This window comes from Stegodyphus dumicola, chromosome X2, assembly GCF_044657685.1.
Source record: "Stegodyphus dumicola isolate Sdum_Otavi_A_Nest chromosome X2, ASM4465768v1".
Classification (NCBI taxonomy): domain Eukaryota; kingdom Metazoa; phylum Arthropoda; class Arachnida; order Araneae; family Eresidae; genus Stegodyphus; species Stegodyphus dumicola.
Genome location: NC_140781.1, coordinates 200,179,466 through 200,198,942, shown reverse-complemented (window position 1 = coordinate 200,198,942; position 19,477 = coordinate 200,179,466). Strand labels below are relative to the sequence as shown.

At 33.7% G+C, this 19,477-nt stretch overlaps 1 protein-coding gene across 3 annotated transcripts in view; it reads right to left on the bottom strand.

Moving 5' to 3' along the window:
• Positions 1-465: 465 nt before the first annotated feature.
• The window catches only part of Karybeta3 (karyopherin beta 3), a 196,376-nt gene continuing 177,364 nt past the window's right edge, over positions 466-19,477 (bottom strand). For 2 of the 3 annotated variants that reach the window (XM_085809206.1, XM_085809205.1), the window contains 2 exons: positions 19,273-19,414; positions 466-4,392 (listed from right to left, as the gene is read on the bottom strand). In XM_085809206.1, coding sequence (XP_085665332.1) covers positions 4,306-4,392; positions 19,273-19,414 — 229 coding nt within the window. In that variant the 3' untranslated portion in view covers positions 466-4,305. The remainder of the gene's footprint in view (positions 4,393-19,272; positions 19,415-19,477) is intronic. The other variant, XM_085809207.1, reaches the window with a different exon arrangement.

The following is a 19,477-nucleotide window of genomic DNA, read 5'->3' as shown; positions in this document are numbered from 1 at the left end:
TGTTTATGAAATAATCATCAAGTGCAACAAAAATTAATTTGGAAATCATAAAATATAAAAATATTTATTGCAACTGAAATATCACTGCTAATTTATTCTTTGACTAGCATTGGAATGAAACGTATATATAAAAACAAAGTTTAGGGAAATACGGGAGGGAGCACAGTTCTTATCGGGCGATGTTTGCTTTTAGAGGATCGACGACTGTGACGTCATAAAGTAGTGTGGAGGCTTTGAGTCTCGGATGGTTACGACCAGGGACAGAGTAGTTAAACCTCTAATGGCCATGGTAGCATATTTGCTATCATATATTAAACTCCACGTTTTTATACCAAGAGCGATATGAAATGCAATTTTTATGTCATAAATTTATAAAATGAACCTTTTTCATGTATTACTAGCAAATGTTAGGCATAGATAGCGGCACCAGCTTAAAGGGAAAAAATTAGAAGCATGCAGCAAACATTATAAGCACATTTTAAGACGTTTATTTTACAAATATTTTATTAATAAAACAGTTAATAATTACTATTTATATAAAGTAAAAAAGTGAGTGTATCACACAGTATAAAATAACTTTTACAAAATTATCGTTTTTAAATGGCAAAATGTATTTTTAAAATCATGGTAGCAGCATTCGTCTATCTAATCCTAGCAGTTCTCTGAAGAAAATATGTTTTTACATTGAAAATTAGTTCATGATCTTTAATCTTTGTAATTTTAGAGATAATAAATATATCCTTTAATACAATTTATGGATTTAAATTTTGATATTTTTTAATTTAAAAAATATTTTTCCTGTCTAGGAAAATTCATTTTGAGATTTAAGTTGAAAAATAAATTTAATCCTCTATTAAACCTCAAGTTTTTTTTTTAATATATTTGTACTTTATTTATTGAATGAAATTCTAAAAAATAATTTAATAAAATTTTCGGAATTTTGAATTTTTTTCAGCCATGCACTTCAGGTCCCTTTTTCCACAGAGTAAGAGGAAGAAACGTGTTTAAAAAACTAGAAGATGCCATAGCATATATGAATGATGTGGAAAGTGATTTATCCGATGATGAATATATGCCTACATAAGTGTCTGATATCTTCCACAAAGGAAGCTCAGATGATGAAGAACAAGATCATAATGAAGATGTAGAAAATGACCAAAATGCGTCAAATAATGAAAGTGTCTATCTACGTAAGAGCTATAAAAATTTAAAATTCTCTGGAGGAAAAAAGAACCTAATTATGCCTTCATCAAATGATGATAAATTTCCTGATCCTACAGAACCTCTTCCATTTGCTCTTGCATATTTTCAGATTGTCATATCAACAGATATGATAAAATTAATAGTTGAACAAACAAATCTGTAATGAGTTCAACAGGAACTTCTCTTATGGTGACGGCAATGAAATAGAGCAAGTAATACGAACGGACCCTATACCTCATATTAGAGGATATTGAGAAGAGGGAATAAACTATGAACCAATTGCAGAAGTAATGTCTAGAAATAGATTTGAAAAAAATCTTAAGATTTTTGCATATTGCGGATAATTCACAAATTGATGATGTTAGAAGTGACAAATGCTGGAAAGTGCGACCGTGGTTGTCTAGACTTCGAGAAAACATGCTATCTGTTCCAGGTGAGACCAAGCAGTCTATTGATGAAATAATGATTCCATTTCGAGAGACAATGCATATCAAACAATATATCCCTAAAAAACCTCATAGCAAACGGGGTTTAAAAATGTGGGAACGGAGTAGACAATCAGGCATTTGTTACGATTTTGATGTTTACACTGGAAAATCTGAAGGTTACTATTGAGATCAATCTACCTATGCATTAGGTCTCAGAGCAGGTGTTGTGATGCAGTTATGCAGCACTCTAAGTAACCCAACAAAAACTACTATCTTTGCGAATCCCATTAATGTATGAATTATCCAAGAAAAATATAGGATTTGCTGAAACTTCGAGAGAAAACAGGCTAATGAAATGTAAATTAAAGAATGAGAAGGAAGTGAAAAAAGAAGGCACAGGATCCATTGATTATTCTGTAGCATCTGTAAAGAATGCAGATATCATAGCTGTAAATATAAATATTGTAACCTTAAATATTTGTTTTTCAATTATTTATTACTTTTAGGATCAAAGAATTGATAGTGTGCATCACTGGCCAGTGTAATAATTCCATACGAGAGGAACGCTAGAGTGCGCTAGAGGAACATTTACTCAATATAAATGTGATAAATATCTTTGTTTTAACAAGGACAGAAACTTTTAGAGCTTATCATTTGTACATAACTGTATATAAACTAACTGAAATCTAAAAAAAATGTGTTTGAAAATTACTTGATTTGTACCCTAATCTTCCCATGGTAGCATATTTGCTAACGTTAAAAAATATTTTTTTTCGCAATTTTTCGCCATGTTTGTTTTATATAACCTAAAATAACACTCTTTTAACTAACAAATAATTTTTTTGTTTGGAAATTTCTGGTGGTGGGCATTAGAGGGTTAAAGAACACTTAAAACTGGGAGTATGATCTGGGCCTGATCCCAGGTGAATAGTTTTCCCATGTGCTACGAGAATATGAAATAATTTCCCTTAAAAAGTCCTCTATGAATGCATCTCTCTCCTTACACAGATAGCCCTTGTGTGCTCTGCCATATTCAAACAGTTAAAACTGAGTAAATTATCAGGCTAATAAAAAAACCAGAAAAGTAGAAAGTGAATTTTTTAAGAATTGACAGAAATGTAGTTTTTATTCAAGGATGAAAATGAAACAAGAGTAAATAAAAATTGTATTTATTGATATGTCAAGCAAGATGAATATGAATCACATTTCTTATATTAAAAACCTCTCTCTCAGATAAAAATGAAATTTCTATGTAGCTATAACAAATTACTTCTGTGCTTCATTTATAACTGCTTACAATAAGGAAATACAAATAAACTGAATAACTAAAGAAATATGGCAACGAAAATAGACTGCAGAATTTCTAAAACATATGTACCATTATCTAGTTCATGATAAATTGAATATTTAAAAACAATCTTTCTGGAATTTCTGAATGGTTATGAGTTTCATTAGTATTAATATTTTTTCCACTGATGCATTCAGAAAAATACTGTTTTCAAGCTTAAAATTCCCACTTAGAAACTTTTAAAAACGGCTTACTGTAAAATTTTTAATACTGAATAAATTTAACATGCCAAAACAGAAAAAATATTTCAATAATCAAGCAATCACGATTTTCTTTTCTTTTTTTCCCCCCTCTTTGCTGTCACTGCAAAACATTATTCCTTAATTTCACATTAGTTGAATGTTTCCCAATACCTGATGTTTACAAAATAGGTGCTTGTTCTGTGCAAAATGTCTTATAACAAAACTAAATCGATATTAAAATATACAGTTCAAATTTTAGCTTTCGCTAGAAAAAATAAGCCAGCCTTTTTTCCTTATGCATATGAACAAGAAAAACTATCTTTTGCTTCGACATTAAAAGTTTAGGTTTTTCTGACTAACAAAAAGTAAATAGTGTACATGCTAATAAACAAAATGATGATCTTTTAGTTATCCATGAGTAAAAATGCATCACAATTACCTACTTTTCTACAGAAATTTTACTTGCATAAAATGTTTTGAATGCTAAATTGCAACTTTTTATTATTTTTATAAAATAAAATTACTTTAAAACATTACTTTCATGAAAATAAATTTAGCCTCAGAAAAATGGCAAAAATTATGCAGTGCAATTAGACTTCCATTCAAATCGATATTAAAATATACAGTTCAAATTTTAGCTTTCGCTAGAAAAAATAAGCCAGCCTTTTTTCCTTATGCATATGAACAAGAAAAACTATCTTTTGCTTCGACATTAAAAGTTTAGGTTTTTCTGACTAACAAAAAGTAAATAGTGTACATGCTAATAAACAAAATGATGATCTTTTAGTTATCCATGAGTAAAAATGCATCACAATTACCTACTTTTCTACAGAAATTTTACTTGCATAAAATGTTTTGAATGCTAAATTGCAACTTTTTATTATTTTTATAAAATAAAATTACTTTAAAACATTACTTTCATGAAAATAAATTTAGCCTCAGAAAAATGGCAAAAATTATGCAGTGCAATTAGACTTCCATTCATTACATAGAATAATTCAAAATCAGTAAAATTTTGCATATTATGTTTTGAGTATATATGTTTGCATAATGCAGGTCTTCATTTTCAACTTAACAACAAAGCATCACTGATGAATAACAGAGTTCAAGTCTTTAGGTAACAATAACAGATGAACATGAATTTTCACTGAGCTGTTAAGGCTGTATGTAAGGCTTCACGCTGTTCAGAATTTAGTTGATTAACACAAATGGTGAATAATTCTGCATTTATCTGGAATAAAAAAATAATCATTAAAACAATAAGATCAGAAAAGTATCACCTTTTCTTCCCTCCATGGCATTTATATGTATTTTAAAACAGCCACGAGAGTAGTAAAAAACGCATTATTTCATCGTCAGATGCAATCACATAAACACAGATATGGATAATACAGTCAATAAAATTTCAAGCTAACAACTACTTTATAACATAAAACACCACAATTAACACATATTTCTCATATAAGAAATAATTTTATGACTTTTTTTTATTTCAAAGCAATTATAAGGTTTAGTCAAAAACATCCGAAGCACATTATATTGGAAAAGAAGGGGAAAATATCATCTACTGAATTTGAGAAGACACCAGGAGAAAAATAAATCTATCAAAATTCAGTCTATCTCTGAAAATGGCATTTTTGTGACTCATTACACTCAACCAGCAATACTTCTATCACTAATACTGCCGCCCTCAATTCTGCAGAATGCAGCATCTGCCGAGGATTCAGAACATCAACCATTATTTTAATTATTTCAACAGGAATTACACTACTAACACCTCAATGTACAAAGGTTGAGTGCCACAGTGAGAGTAGTCAGGTTGAAGGAAAATGTGAACAAGATGTACTATGAGAACTTCATTGCCCACCAACGTTGCCACCTGACTGAGTTTGACAACTGTTAATTATATTTCTCTTACACATTAAGCAACTGCCATTTATTTATATATATAAATGGCTCTAAAGCACAAGCAGAAACAAGAAGTGCTTAGCATGTAATGGATGATGACCTTGTAGTTTATACCTGGGTGAAGAAGTTTAACACCTGTAATTCAGTGTTTCAGGCAGAACCTGTAGCCTTAACCCCTAACTGCCGGGAAAAACGTACAAGATTTATTCCCCAGTGCCACAGTTTTTCACACAGGCCCATGTAGTTATGCATTGTATTGGGGAGAAATAAGTGCAAGTTTTACTTTCTAAAAACTGTTTACTTTTACATAAGAATAAAAGAAAAAATGAAAGCACAAAATTTAATTTTTAGAGTAAAAGTATAATAAAAACAATGATTGCATAATAAAAAAGATCTAAAAAAATGGAGTTTCAATCAATTTATTTTTAGACCAGTAAAGTGTAAATATAGTCAAAAGTCTTTAATCCGGACTTGTCGGGACTTCGGCGATTCTGGGTTATAGATCATCAGTTTAAATCTAGTAAGATGGCATGCAGAAATTATAAAATTAAAAATATGAAACCGTAATTTATGAAATAAAGAGCAATTATGATCTAAAGGGTATCAAAATTTACAAAAAAATGCTTAATATTTGTTTGTTTACTTTATTAAACATTTCTTTCAACGCATGCATGTGTAAAGCATACATTACACATAGTTGAAATTAAAAAATTGCAACCAGAAAACTATTTGATGTGTACTCGTGATATTTATAATGACGAGGAATTTTATTTAAATCATATCAAAGATGGAATACATCGAGATGAAATACTACATTTAGTAAGGAATTATAAGCTGAATAAAATAAAAACATCTGCTCTGAAGATAAGGATAGTGCTGACAGATCAACTTCCAGTTCATTGCACGTTTCCCACGTTTTCTGCAAATTCTTTGGCCTCATTGATTATCATTTTGGTTGAAACACTTCTAGATTTCCTCTTATCTATCACCCACATTTTTATGGCATTTTCAAGTTCAGGCCAAGATGGAATTGGGCATCGAAGGTTATGTTTTTGTTTTTTAGCACTCTTCAGTTGATCTTCTCTTCCTGCAGTTGCCAAGTACGTATCATTTTTTCGGTAGGTGGTAGATCGAAATGCATTGCTGCTGCTCTGTTTCCATGCACTTTGTAGTAGTTTAACACTCCTAGTTTATACTGAATTGTATAGCTTAATCTCTTGTTTCCTGTAGTCATATTTTCCAGGGTATTTTTTTTAAACAAATAGTTTTAAGCACCGATACCGACACGTTTATACAGAGTAGCACCAATACCGACACGTGTGTCGACTGAATCAAAGAAAGTCTATGTAAAGAAGGAAAGGCTCCATAGACGTAATGTGACCGTTGAATCTGTCCGAACTTCGACATCAGCTTCGAGCTTTGGCGCTTTTTGGCGACAGATAGTTCACGCATGCACAAATTAATCATGGCAGATGTAGAAAACGTTATGTGTGTCTAGACCTTTATCAGGGCTAAAAATAGCATTCAGTATTGAAAGTTAACCTGTGTCCTTCATGTATAAGACACAGGTAACTTTTTTGAGACCAAATTTAGGAAAAAAAGTGCATCGTATATGCCGTCAAATACGAAGTTCAAGTTTACTTTTATAAAATTGCTCCAACAGTTTGCAAAAAATAATAAGCCGGATCCAATTCGAAGATTAAGGAACAACGCAATCTGCAACATTAACTGAAATAGATAATTAGATAATTTTAGCTTAGCTTATACGGTCCGTTATACATTAAACGTGCATGCGTAAATGTATTGTGCGCATGCATAAAAGTATTACACGCATGCATGAACACATTATGCATTGACGCATGCACAGAAAGTTTGTCGCTTTGAGGTCCGGATTAACGACTTTTGACTGTATCAGGTTTCAGTGTTATACCTAAAAAACATGTATTTCTTCTGTATTGGTCAGATGCTACGATTTTTTGCCCGATTTTTCTTTTGCAGGATTGTTGGTTCATATACTGGTCTACAAAACGGTTAGTTTCAGTAACAATATGAAGCACGTGCAGTTCATCAAAAAAGATAAGTGGGTTTGAAACATTCGTTATATCTTTCTTTATTCATGGCACCTATTACAAACAGTAAACAAAAATGGAAGACACAGAATTAAAAAAATATGTTTTACTCAAACAAGAAACATGAGCAAATACCATGCAGTCATTACTTTCACCGTTTGAGAAATATCCCCCTCTTCTCTGAAATAGTATCCTGCTTTGTATACTCTGTCAAGGTCATCGTGGTGTTGCATTCCAAAGCTTTGCGGATGATTTCACTGGTAGCAGTGCAAAGCAAATGATAGTATTCAGAAGGGTGTATATATACGCATGGGACAGCTAGGGAGTTAAAAGCAGGATTTAAGTAATGGCAGATACTATTTCAAGCCTGCAGGTCATTCAGGGTGGGCACAGCAGACATCCACTAGTTAAGCCAATTAAAAAAAAAAGCTGCTACTGGGGTCTTGGGCAATGAAACAGCTGATGAGTCACTGAATGTGAAAAGTCACTGAATGTGAACTTTTGTGGCATATCTTAAAGCCACATGAAGCATTGCAATCTCTAAACCAGTAGTTTCCAAACTTTTTCAGTTGACAGTGCACTTAGCGGTTTAGTATTTTGTCACAGCGCCCTAATAGTGTTCAACAAAGTGTTGTACAAGATTTGTGCTTGACAACCTTCTTACTACATAGCATTATAGCAAATCGCAACACATCACTAAATATGACTGTATATTGGTCCCTACTGTCACCAAGCATAGAAATGAAAACAACTATCTGAGGCACATATAGGTATATACTGAATTGATACACAAGAATATTATATTATTAGTAGTATTAAAGAAAAATAAGAAAAAAAATCAATGGGATGGGTTAGCTTGCAGATCCCCCTCAAAGTTTCTCAAAATGAGGGATAAGACTTAACACTGCCACTTTCATTTCTTGCTCCACGTTGATCTTTGTACTATACTTGCTCTTCATTACAGTTACAGCTGAAAATCTGGTTTCACATAAATACGATGTTGCAAAAGGAATAAGAATCCTGAAAGCTTTTGAACTTAAGAGTTTGATATTCATTTTTGATAATTATCCAAAACTCCACCAAATCAGAACAAACAAATTTTGTTTTAAAGGCTGGTATTGCAAGAGAGTTCAAAGAGACTCTCTTCTTGTGAAGTGGGTTCTAGTGGATCTTGAGAATGGAAAGGATTTTAGATCTACGAATATTTCTCGATATTTTTTTCCGCAGAGTATTTTGCAAACGATTCAGTGAGCTTCAAAAGCTGTTCCCTTAAAAGAGACAGCAATTTTTGAGAGAGCACAAGCTCATTAGAAGATGCTTATTTATGCAATCTGGGGGAAAAATCTTGACCGCCATTCTCATTCATTTTTCTTTAAAACTTCGAAACTTTCTTCAATAGTTTCAAGATGTGCATATTATGGCCTTGTAGAGACAGATTCAAGGTATTCAGTTTGTCAAATATATTGCACAAATATGCCAGATTTAACCACTTGCGCTACAACTGAACTTCACAATTGTGGTGCCGTGCGATACAATATAACAATCCAGTAAACAATCTCGTTATCAGGCGATGTGTGCACCACGTTATTTTCATTTTTGTGATAAATGCCTATCAACGTGGTGTTCACGTTGCTCGCGGTTTGAGACAAAAGCATGTCAACGTGCGTGGCATGTCTTTTTAGTGCAAGTGGTTAATAAAAAGGTCTGCTTCAGCAAAGCATCTGGAGTTTGTATGACCTTCCTCTTGCAGAAAAGTGTGAATTTCTTGATGTAGCTCGAATGCACAGGATAAGACATTTGCATGTGAAAGCCATCGTGAGCTGCAGTAATACAGTAGGGCTGTGTGTTCAGCTCCCATGTCCATGCAAAGTTTTTTTTTTTTGAATAATTTGGATTCAGCAGTCTAGTTTTTTTTTTTAATGCAGGTTACTACATCTATAATACATTCCAGGACTAAATTCAATTCACAGCTCATTGACTTCGATGCAAGTGCTTCCCTATAGATGATGCAAATGGTCCACATAGAATGCAGTGATTTACTGCAAATAAGGGCTTCCAATGCTCCATACTCACCAGACACTGATCAAGCACCATCAGTACACACAACTATACACTTTTCCCAAGCTATAATATTTTCTGTTACAAACTTGTCACGGATTTCAAATAAGTTTTGAACCTTTGCGTCTTCACTGATGCTTTCACAGAAAAAGTCTTCAACAATTATATTATCATTTAGAAAACATATGTAACAAATAATAAGTTCTGCGATGGTGTGAGGTTTCTTGCACTTTGCCACCTTGAAAGATGCTAGCAGTGCATTGCTAAGTCCTGAAGCTTGTTCAGTGAACATAATTTTTTTTGTTTTAATTTTTGTAACTGACTACTAAAAAATTCGCATAATTTTTCAAACATGGTGTAGGGTGAATGGCCTCCAGATGTCATTTAAACTTACTTGGGAGCATATTCTTGGATGATAGAATTTTCAAACTGAGCACACATTGCGGTCTTTCTTTATTATTTACTTCTACTGAAATAAAGCTGAAGTCCAAATAGTTGTAGCATCACTGTAGACATCAATATATTCTTCCCAGCCACTTGTCGAAGATCATTTAATAAAAAATATTTCCATTTTGTGACTAACTTTTTATGAAAACACAAAACAGTTATTAAAGCAAATGAACTCCACACAAACATATGTTTATCTGTCCTGGGCTTGTAAATCACCACACTCTGTATCACTACTAAGAACACTTTATTAAGTACCTCTATTAAACAATTTAACTGCTTATGCTTATCATAAACTAACTTAGCAATGTGGCCTATGGCAGCTTATATACGACCACGAATAAGTGCTCGTGGAAACTCCTGTCAACGCGACGCTACAGTCAAATGCAGGCTTCTGGAAATCTCTCATGTTGGATAGCAAAGTATTCGTTGTTGCAAACTCAACCCAATTTCCATACGCGGAAGGAGAGCGGTGTTGTTGATTTTCTATGCAACGAGCGATTTATGCAGCACAAAGGATTTGAATTTAGATTCTGTAAAAGAGCAGAAAGAAGAAATTCACGCACCCTGTTCACTCTTCACCGTGCCCCAGGGTGCTGTGGCCCACACTTTGGGAACCTCTGCTCTAAACAATGGCAAAACTAGTGGAACATGGCCATTACAGGCAGAAGACTACACAGCATGTTTCATTATATAAATACAAACTTAATTAGCAGCTTTTGGAAATTTATCAAAAACATAACATGGCATGCTCTATTTATTTCCTAACTGCATTGTTTAGCCTCAGAAATAATGAGATCTGAATTTGCGGTAGCATCGGTGATGCTAATCACTATTTGCTTGGCAGCAAGTATACCAAAATCTATCATTTGAAAAGACCCTCCATGGCACACCAGTAAGCATGGGTTCGGAGCACCAGCCAAGATAAATATGCGTTCAGTTGCAATAGATATTGCAACATACTTTTAAGATTTCTGCAGCTAAACAGTCATGTATATATGCCTGTTGTATTATTTATCTCCCTAAAATACGTTCCTCATGTTAATATTGTACTAATAGACTTACAATACATTAATTTAAAGGTAATTTTATGCTTTGCTTTTAACTATATTCATACGGAAATATTTATGCAAATATTACATCCACATTTCATGACTGTATTCTGCTACAATTTGTGCTTTGATAATAGTGCATCTGTACAACTATTTTGTCATTTTCTGTGCAGGCAAATAATGTAATGCACAAAAATGAGTGGTGTGAACAAATTGCCTCCTGCACTGCTAGACTTCTTACCATTAATTGGCTGAAAGGTTTCCTTTATTAGACAAACATATTTGGTTTGCATCCCAAGGACAGACTTTGAAGATATTACATAAGCATGAAATTATTAAACAGTTCTGATAACAGCACTTTAGGTCAATAAGCTAACTAAGCCCAGTGGATGGCTCCCCCATTATTGGTGGAAAAGCAAAAGTACTTCTGTTACCAAGAGAATGTTTAAGAGAATGTTAGTCGTCACTTGCCAATCTCAAAATCTATGATGTTTAAAAGAAACCTCTACTTTAGGAAGCAAAAGTCATATGAAGCTTCTAGAAAGTCTGACAGAAAACCTGTTTTCAGCACTAAACATGAAGTTTCATTTCTCAAGTTCCGGAGACAACACAAATGGGCATTACTCTGTTTATACACACTGAAGACACAAATTAATAAATTGCATCTTGTTCTTGTAAAACCATTGTTATTCAAATAACATTTACCAATTTTGTTTCTCTACAAATATGCTGGCTTTGGAAATGACTAAATCGGTTTCAAAAAACTAATATAAAATGGACAGTACAAGTTCATTAATTAAGGACAAATGTATTAATAGTATAAGCTGTAGAGAACAAACTTTGTTAAACATATTTATTGACAAAACAGAAGTAAAACAAGCAAGAACAAATTTCTTCTCTGAAAACAAATTCTGTTTACTTACTCAATATAGCAAACAATGTCACCACAGAGAGTACTAATCTGAAGAATCACAGCAAAAAAAATTTTAAAGAGGGTTTTTCTTATATATCACATGACACTTACGCTGAATAATGAAGTTGACAATATTTCTGATGGTGATAGTGATTTTCCTTCTCAATGCTGTTAAAAGAATTCTGCCCTTTATTAAGTGGTGAAGGTCTTTGTAAAGGTATTATAAAGACAACAGCACTAGTAAGTTTAGAGATTAAATAAGATCTAAATTCTCATTTTTAGGTTGCACATTGTAAACCACAAGGTTTGTCACAATTATTTTTATTTTGTTTATTTTACTACTAGTTAGCTTTATTTTACCACAAAATGACAAAAAGTTTAAAACCCGTTTACTGCTCATCATCATGTCGCCAAATCCAATGCGTACCATAAACCAAAGAATATGTATTGTTAAGAAGGAAAACTTCTCCGAAACAGGGGTGGCTCCATCCCAATGCAGAGGAAAACAGCTACGTATGCACGAAATATCTATCGCCAAAGCTCAAAGTTCCCGTTTATAAAGAGTTCATAAAACAACGTTTTAAATTCCTTTAAACTTTAAAGGAAAGGAAAAAAAAAATTGTATGCATGTAAATTAATTAATGGATTAGCTACTTTGAGCAAACATAAGTATGAAAATCCGAATTTAAATTACCACAAAAAGTGAAAAATGAAACATTTCGTCAAAGAAAGTTTCTTCTCAACACGTTCTCAATTTCCAGACACATCACAAAGGGAAAAATTATTGCCACCAGGTTTCGTCGCCAAATTTTTGGTGAATTTCCCTTCGCTTTCCAGCGGTGTTTACATTATGTCTATGGAACCTTTCCTTTTTTTACATATATGTTCTTTGCCATAATACTAGGATTAAACCAATCAAGGAGGTTAGAAACTGATTTGGTTTTATACGAGAATAGAAAGGTATTTTCTTTAGTTCAATATGCACTGCAAATGAGCAAACAAGTCTTTCGATTCTCAGGACCATTGCTGGGTCACTGGCTGCCTCCATACTTTTCTAAGACTGCCACCCCAATTTTTTTTTAAAAAGCTCTATGATTAATAAAAATTTTTATTTCATACTCACTAAGCACTTACATATGACAAGTACTTACAATGAATTTTTAATATATAGGCGTGGTATCGGGTCCGGCCGCTCGCATACTTTTTTAAGTGTTGCACCCCTAACGATTCTTGTGGTTCCTGGAAACCAAAGCTCCTGGAAACTTGCTTTGCCTTTCTAAAAGGCAATCTGATTAGAGCTGCGAAAATTGGCTCTACGTCAGCTGGCTGAATGACGCTCACGCGATATATAATTCGCAAGAAAGTGATCCCTTCCAATACTAGCACCAAGCTCGCTTTTTTGGGCATCACCGTATGAACTTCTCAGACTTTTCCAGAGTTTGACTAAAATATTTAAATTACCTGACCATTTTCCTGATTTTTTGGGTCAATTTTCAAATCCCCTAACTTTTTACAGTTTTCCGGGTAGCATGGCAACCCTGAAATATTAATTCAGAAGTCAAACAACAAAAATCAGCGTTATACCTACAAAATTTTTTCACAGACTAGTTTCGATGGTTTTACCGAACCATCATCTTCAGCTGCAAAACCGCAAATGAACAAGATAGGAAATAATGATAGGTAAGATAAGAAAGCCTGGACAAGAATAAGCAAGTGGCGCCATCTGTTGGCGAAACCAGAACTAAAACATAATTTCTCTAAAAGCCGAAGGCAAATTTGGATTGGAATTAGGATCGTTAACTAGAACAGAAAGATTTTTATGAATGTGAAATGCCTCTAGAAAATCCAGTTCTCCAATGGAAGATGTTTTTTGAATAATTTTGGCAGCAGAAAAATTGAAAGTGTGATTTTCGGACCAACAATGTTGAGCAACAGAAGACTTCTGTGTTTCCTTTTTTCTAACATATGCCTCATGTTCTTTGACGCGAAATTTTAAGGCTCTCTTAGTTTGGCCAATGTAAATTAAACCACACTGGCAAGGAATCCCATAAATACCCCAGGAATTCATATCCGGAATGGGGTCCTTGAGTATAGAAGTTGGAATTTTATTGATGGGAGAATAAACAACCCGAAAGTTAAATTTCTGCAAAATATGTGCAACTTTATAGCTAATTGATGGAAAGAAGGGAATGACAACAGAACTTTTATAATCTCCTAAAATAAGAGTGTGGCTTTTAGTGTGTTCAGATGAGAATTTTTTAACTGCTTGATTAATAATGTTGGGTGAAAAGCCCCTGTCAATAGCTATTGCTTTTAAATAATTTAGTTCTTCATCAAGGGCTAGTTTGCAGGAGCAAACTTGAAGAGCACGGAAAACATAGGAATAAAATGAAGCTAACTTTTGTTTAGTCGGATGACATGATTTAAAGTGTGGTGGAAGGCAAACCGAAGAAGGTTTACGGTAAACTGTTGTACTGAAGTTGGATGTGTTACATGTGACCAGAATGTCGAGAAACGGAAGAGAATTGCAAGTCTCAAATTCAAAAGTGAACTGAATAGCAGGATCAATAGAATTCATTGTTGAAAGAACTTTATTTAAATCATCTTTATTACCTTCAAACAGGGTAAAAGTATCGTCTACGTAGCGGAACCATGCCGGGAAGTTTAAAGTTTCAAACAATTTTGATTCATAATAATGCATGTAGATATCAGCCAGGATGGGACTGAGGGGGCTTCCCTGAAATATGTTCAAGAAATTGAATAATAGGATCCTGCTGCAAGAGAATCTTTCAATCTGGAATTCCTTGCATGGATGGAAATGGATGAACACTGGTCATGGAACATTTTGCAGACAGATAAGGACCGTTTTTACCTAAATGGTAATGTCTATAACTGCAGGATTGGGGCCAAACAAATCCCTCATGTTATCTACCCAGTTCCATTGCATAATCGTAAAGTCGCGGTTTAGTGTGATACAACCAACGAGATAGTATACTGGTAGAGAGCGTATTGCAACCTTCAACCGGTTCCAACATTAGTGTCACGTGACTGCTGCGCGAATTCTGAAAGTCCGGAAATACTTTACATTGCTTTCTCTGGGACGAAAGACTGCTGCTCTGCTTGGTCACATGAAATTCAAGTAAAAATGGTTATTCGCTGCAGCACCTACGGATGTAAAGAAAGTTTCGTGAAAGGAGGACTTGTAACTTTTCATAGGTAAGTTAAAACTGCATGATTTATTATTTTATTTTCAGTACTTCTGTCATTTTACTATGTCTGTTGAATTGGTTGGAAAGTTTCAGCCATATTGTATAAGAAAATTGCCGCCGTATATGACATTTTCAGCATGTATTATTAGCATCAAAATGTATTAAATACTGTGACACTATTTACTGGAATCACCCTTTACAAATAATTGAAATTTATATGTTTTTTCCGTGTATTCCGTTGAAATACCCTCATGTCCAAAATTATGTTTACATGCATAAATTCACGGATTTCTCAGAGACTATAACTGATGAATTTTCGTGGAATCATACATAACATGATGACACATAAATGTAAAAGAAAAAATTGAAGATCACCTCATATGATATAAAATTGTAGCATGAAACAATAAAAATGGTAATAAAGTGTGACAAAGACAGTTAAGAAAAAGAATTAACTCTTATGAATTTAATATGGAATATGATCTCCCCTGACTTGTACACACATATCACAACGTGTTTTAAGGCTGGAAATAACGTTGTTAACCACAGTTTGGGGAATTAATCTCCACTCTTCCAGCAATGCCGTCTTCAGAGCATTTACATCTCTAGGAGGAGGATGTATACGTGCAATTGCTCTTCCAAGGTAGTCCCATAAGTTCTCTATCGGGTTAAGGTCAGGAGAGTTTGGTGGCCAAGGTATTCGCTTAATGTCTTCATTTTCAAGGAATTCATCAACGAGGTTTGCTCGATGTGGACGGGCATTATCATCTATAAATAAAATGTCAGGTCCATATGCACCCCTGAAAAGTCTTACATAAGGATCTAAGACCTCATCTCGATATATCTGGCCTGTCACAGATCCGCTGCTAAACACGTGTAGGGGCGTACGTCCATCGATCATTATTCCACCCCATACCATCACACCTCCACTACCGAAACAGTCACGTTCCACAATGTTCAAGAGATCATTTCGTGTTCCTGACTCCCTCCAGATGTAAACACATTTAGAATCACCAGTTAAACTAAAACGCAACTCATCAGTAAAGAGAACATGGGACCATTGATGTTCTTTACACCAATTAAAGCGATCCCTCTTTTTCTGTGAAGGCAGTAAAACACATACCCTTGGCTTTCTGGCATAAAGGCCTTTTCATTAAGCCTTCTGTATATTGTCTGCCATGATGCAACAGTTCGAGTGGCGGCTGCAAGCTCTGAACTTAACTGGCGAGCAGTAGCCTTTCTGTTACAACGGGCAGTTAATGCCAGATACCGATCTTCAGAAGCAGTTGTCATTCGTTTCCGACCTTGTCCAGACCTCTTTACAACACTTCCATCATTTTGAAACTGTTTCCATAGCTTAGAGACTGTCTGTCTTGAAATATTCGGACATGTGGCTGTTTCCATGATTGCCTTGCTTCTAAACGGCCGATAATTCGCCACTTTACAGATTCTTCCAAATGATACTTTGAAGCCATAACAAACCGCTTTGAGTCCCTACACACTGAAATCAAACACTATGTTGCAGAAATTCACTCAAATATTCAGTTTGCGCAAAGCGCTTGATTCACCCTTGGATGACGTAATGCCTAGATTTGCATATCACAAACCGTTTGATTACTTTTGATTGCATAATGCTAATTAGGCTTGGTTTTCACACATTCCCTGCAAATATGGATCACATTGATTTGATATTTTATTGAATATCATCATTTTTGGGTATGTAAAGATATTTTGGACATGAGTTAAAAAAGGTGTGCCAATTGGCGTTAACTTTTTTCGCCAAGTTGAACGCGTTTTGATTTCATAAACAATTACTGCCTGCGATAAAAAAAGAAAAATGCTATTATTAGCATTAAATTATTGAGAAAAGATTGTGTGATATGTTTAGTTTGTTAAAAAAAAGCTGAAGATCTTGATTCATGCAACATTGAACATAAACAGTTAAACAGCATTATTTTAAAAATCAGATTACTTTTATAAAGCTCATTGCTTTATCATTATTTTCTATAAAATCAATTAAAATAAAAATAACCAGGATTATAATTCTGTCTCATCTACGATGCTGTTAGAAATTTATTGTAATTGAAAAAATAAGATGTGAAAAACTTACCATATTTTAAATAGTATTTAAAAAAAAAAAAAAAAAAAGGGAGAGTGAGAGAATTTTTAACTGTAATATCGTTTTGATCCTAATAATAAATACTGAAGTTTGTTACCATTTGATACATATTCAATATAAAATATTTGTTATAGTTAATAAGTATTGATCCCCGCCATGACATACACATGAGTGTGGAAATGAGTAATTAAGATTGCATTATTTTGTCCCAGTAATAGAATCTCAAGAAAAGAGAGTGCATTATTTTGTTCCAGTAATATAACCTCAAGAAAAGAGAGGCAATCAATGGCATAAATACATATAATAATAATGTGATTTTCTTTTTCTCTTTAGGATGCAATGCATTAAAATTAAACGAGATTTTTTTACCTTCTCAAATATCATAAAAGTAGTGCAATTAATTTTTTAACGTTATTCAAAATTAAAGTTTCCATCTCAATTTTTTATTATTTATTTTAGATTTTCTTTCTAAAATTATTTAACCTAAACATCTTAAACAATGGTGCAAATAATTTAAAGCGATTATTAAAAATATAGATAAAATATTCAGGAAAAAAGGGGTTAAGTTATATCTAAATATAATTGTAAAAAATCGAACAACCTAATTTGAGGCCGTTGTCTGCTGACTGCTAGCAGACGGAAATAAAAAGCACTACCTGCCATATCAAAAGCGGGCCAAACCGGCGATGAACAGCCTAAGCTATCACTCCCCATGAGCCCCAAGAGCATTAGTCACGTGGTATATGTTCGAGACACCCTAGCAGACGAATTCTCTGTGGGCGAGCCGTCTACCTGTTATATGAAGTCGTTGGATACAACAGCTAGTTTTACAATTGGACAATTTTTCTTTGAAAAGCAGTCGACAGCTGGACTTGTTACATGCACTGTGACTGCAGCTTTGCTTTGCATCAATGTTCAGACGTTGGTACTTTCGACACCATGAATTTATGCAGGGCCAACCACACACTGGTACATGTGCCACAGTTACTTCGGCAACATTTCATTAATGAACAGATTATAGGCAGACACTTTCCCACTTCTTGGGCACTCTGGTCACTAGACCTCAAACCCCCTGTGATTTTTGGCTATGAGGCACTATTTATGATGATTATCTAAACAATTTGGCGGAATTAAAAGATGCGATACATTGACATGTCCACAACATTCCTCCTGATATGCTAAAGAACTGCTGTTAAGAATGCAGTATTAAGATTTAACTTATGTTCGAAAAATGGTGGACGCCACATTGAGCATGCTTATCTTGTTTACCAATATTGCATACAGCTCTATTTCCCCCTGGTGGTGAGTTTTTTAACTTCTTCCCCCACAGAAAATATATTTCCATGACCTCCTTCACACAATTACCAAGTTTCATAACATTTGGTGTAGTAGTTTTCCTTTTATGGCTATTTCAAAAAGGAACTTTAATAATAACCACCCTGTATAACAGATGAAATAGTTAACCTAATTAATGAACTAAATTTGGACATCAACAGTAAAGCTGTTAATGAGTTGACTAAATCTCACTTAGCACCTCTGTCAAATGAACACTTAAATTGAGCAACAATGGGATACATAATTAAAGTGAGGAGGAAGAAGCTGATAAAAATGTCCAGACTTAAAAATACGAATGAAGCTTCTTGACAAATTTTTGTTTATCAAGAAAGCATGCGATCCCAAAGGAGAATGTACATCTCAAGAACGTAATGTGACGAAGAAAGATACAGCATTTTATAAAAATCTTTATCAAGAAAATAAAATGGGTGGTATTAAACCATTCTTGACAAGTGCATAAAGAAATGGACGAAAGCACTTAAATATAACACGTTAACTTCATTATGTGATAAATAAATACTTTAAAACAGTTTTGCACATATTTTTTAATTCCTCTACTTTTGAAAAATTATAATACCCCATCTTCTAAAGAATCTAAAGAATACCCCATCTTCATCACAGAGGAAAGACAACACTCTCAGATGCAGCACTGAACAAGAAATATCCAAAAACATTTTATCTGGATTCAAACATTGATTGGGTTAATGTCAAATAAAAAGAAATAAATTAGGTAATGACAGCATTCTGAACATAAAAAATAATCTAGATTTTCAATATTTCAGAGACTACAATTTACACCAAGGGTAGACAAAAAAAAAAAAAAAAAAAAAAAAAAAAAAACAATTACAACATTTATAAACACTTGCTATTCTGGAGGGGAATTGGTACAGACTACTTGTTCATGTACTTAAAAACAATGTACAAAGATAAGCATGAAATCATTTCTCAGGCTACAAATTCTAGTTCAACACATTACTTTAGAATACAGAAATTATACACACCTGAATATCCTTCATTAAAGTAATAATTCTTTTTCCTACATCTGATGAAGCTTCAATCCCCTCTTTAAGAAAGGCATCAGCAACAATTTGTACAATTTTTGGAAGATTACAGTTTTCTCTTCCCAGCAGATAAGGATTATTTCTAAGGGGGAGGGGGAAACCAGAAAATTAAATTCTTCAAAAGTATTTTCATGTAAATATAAAA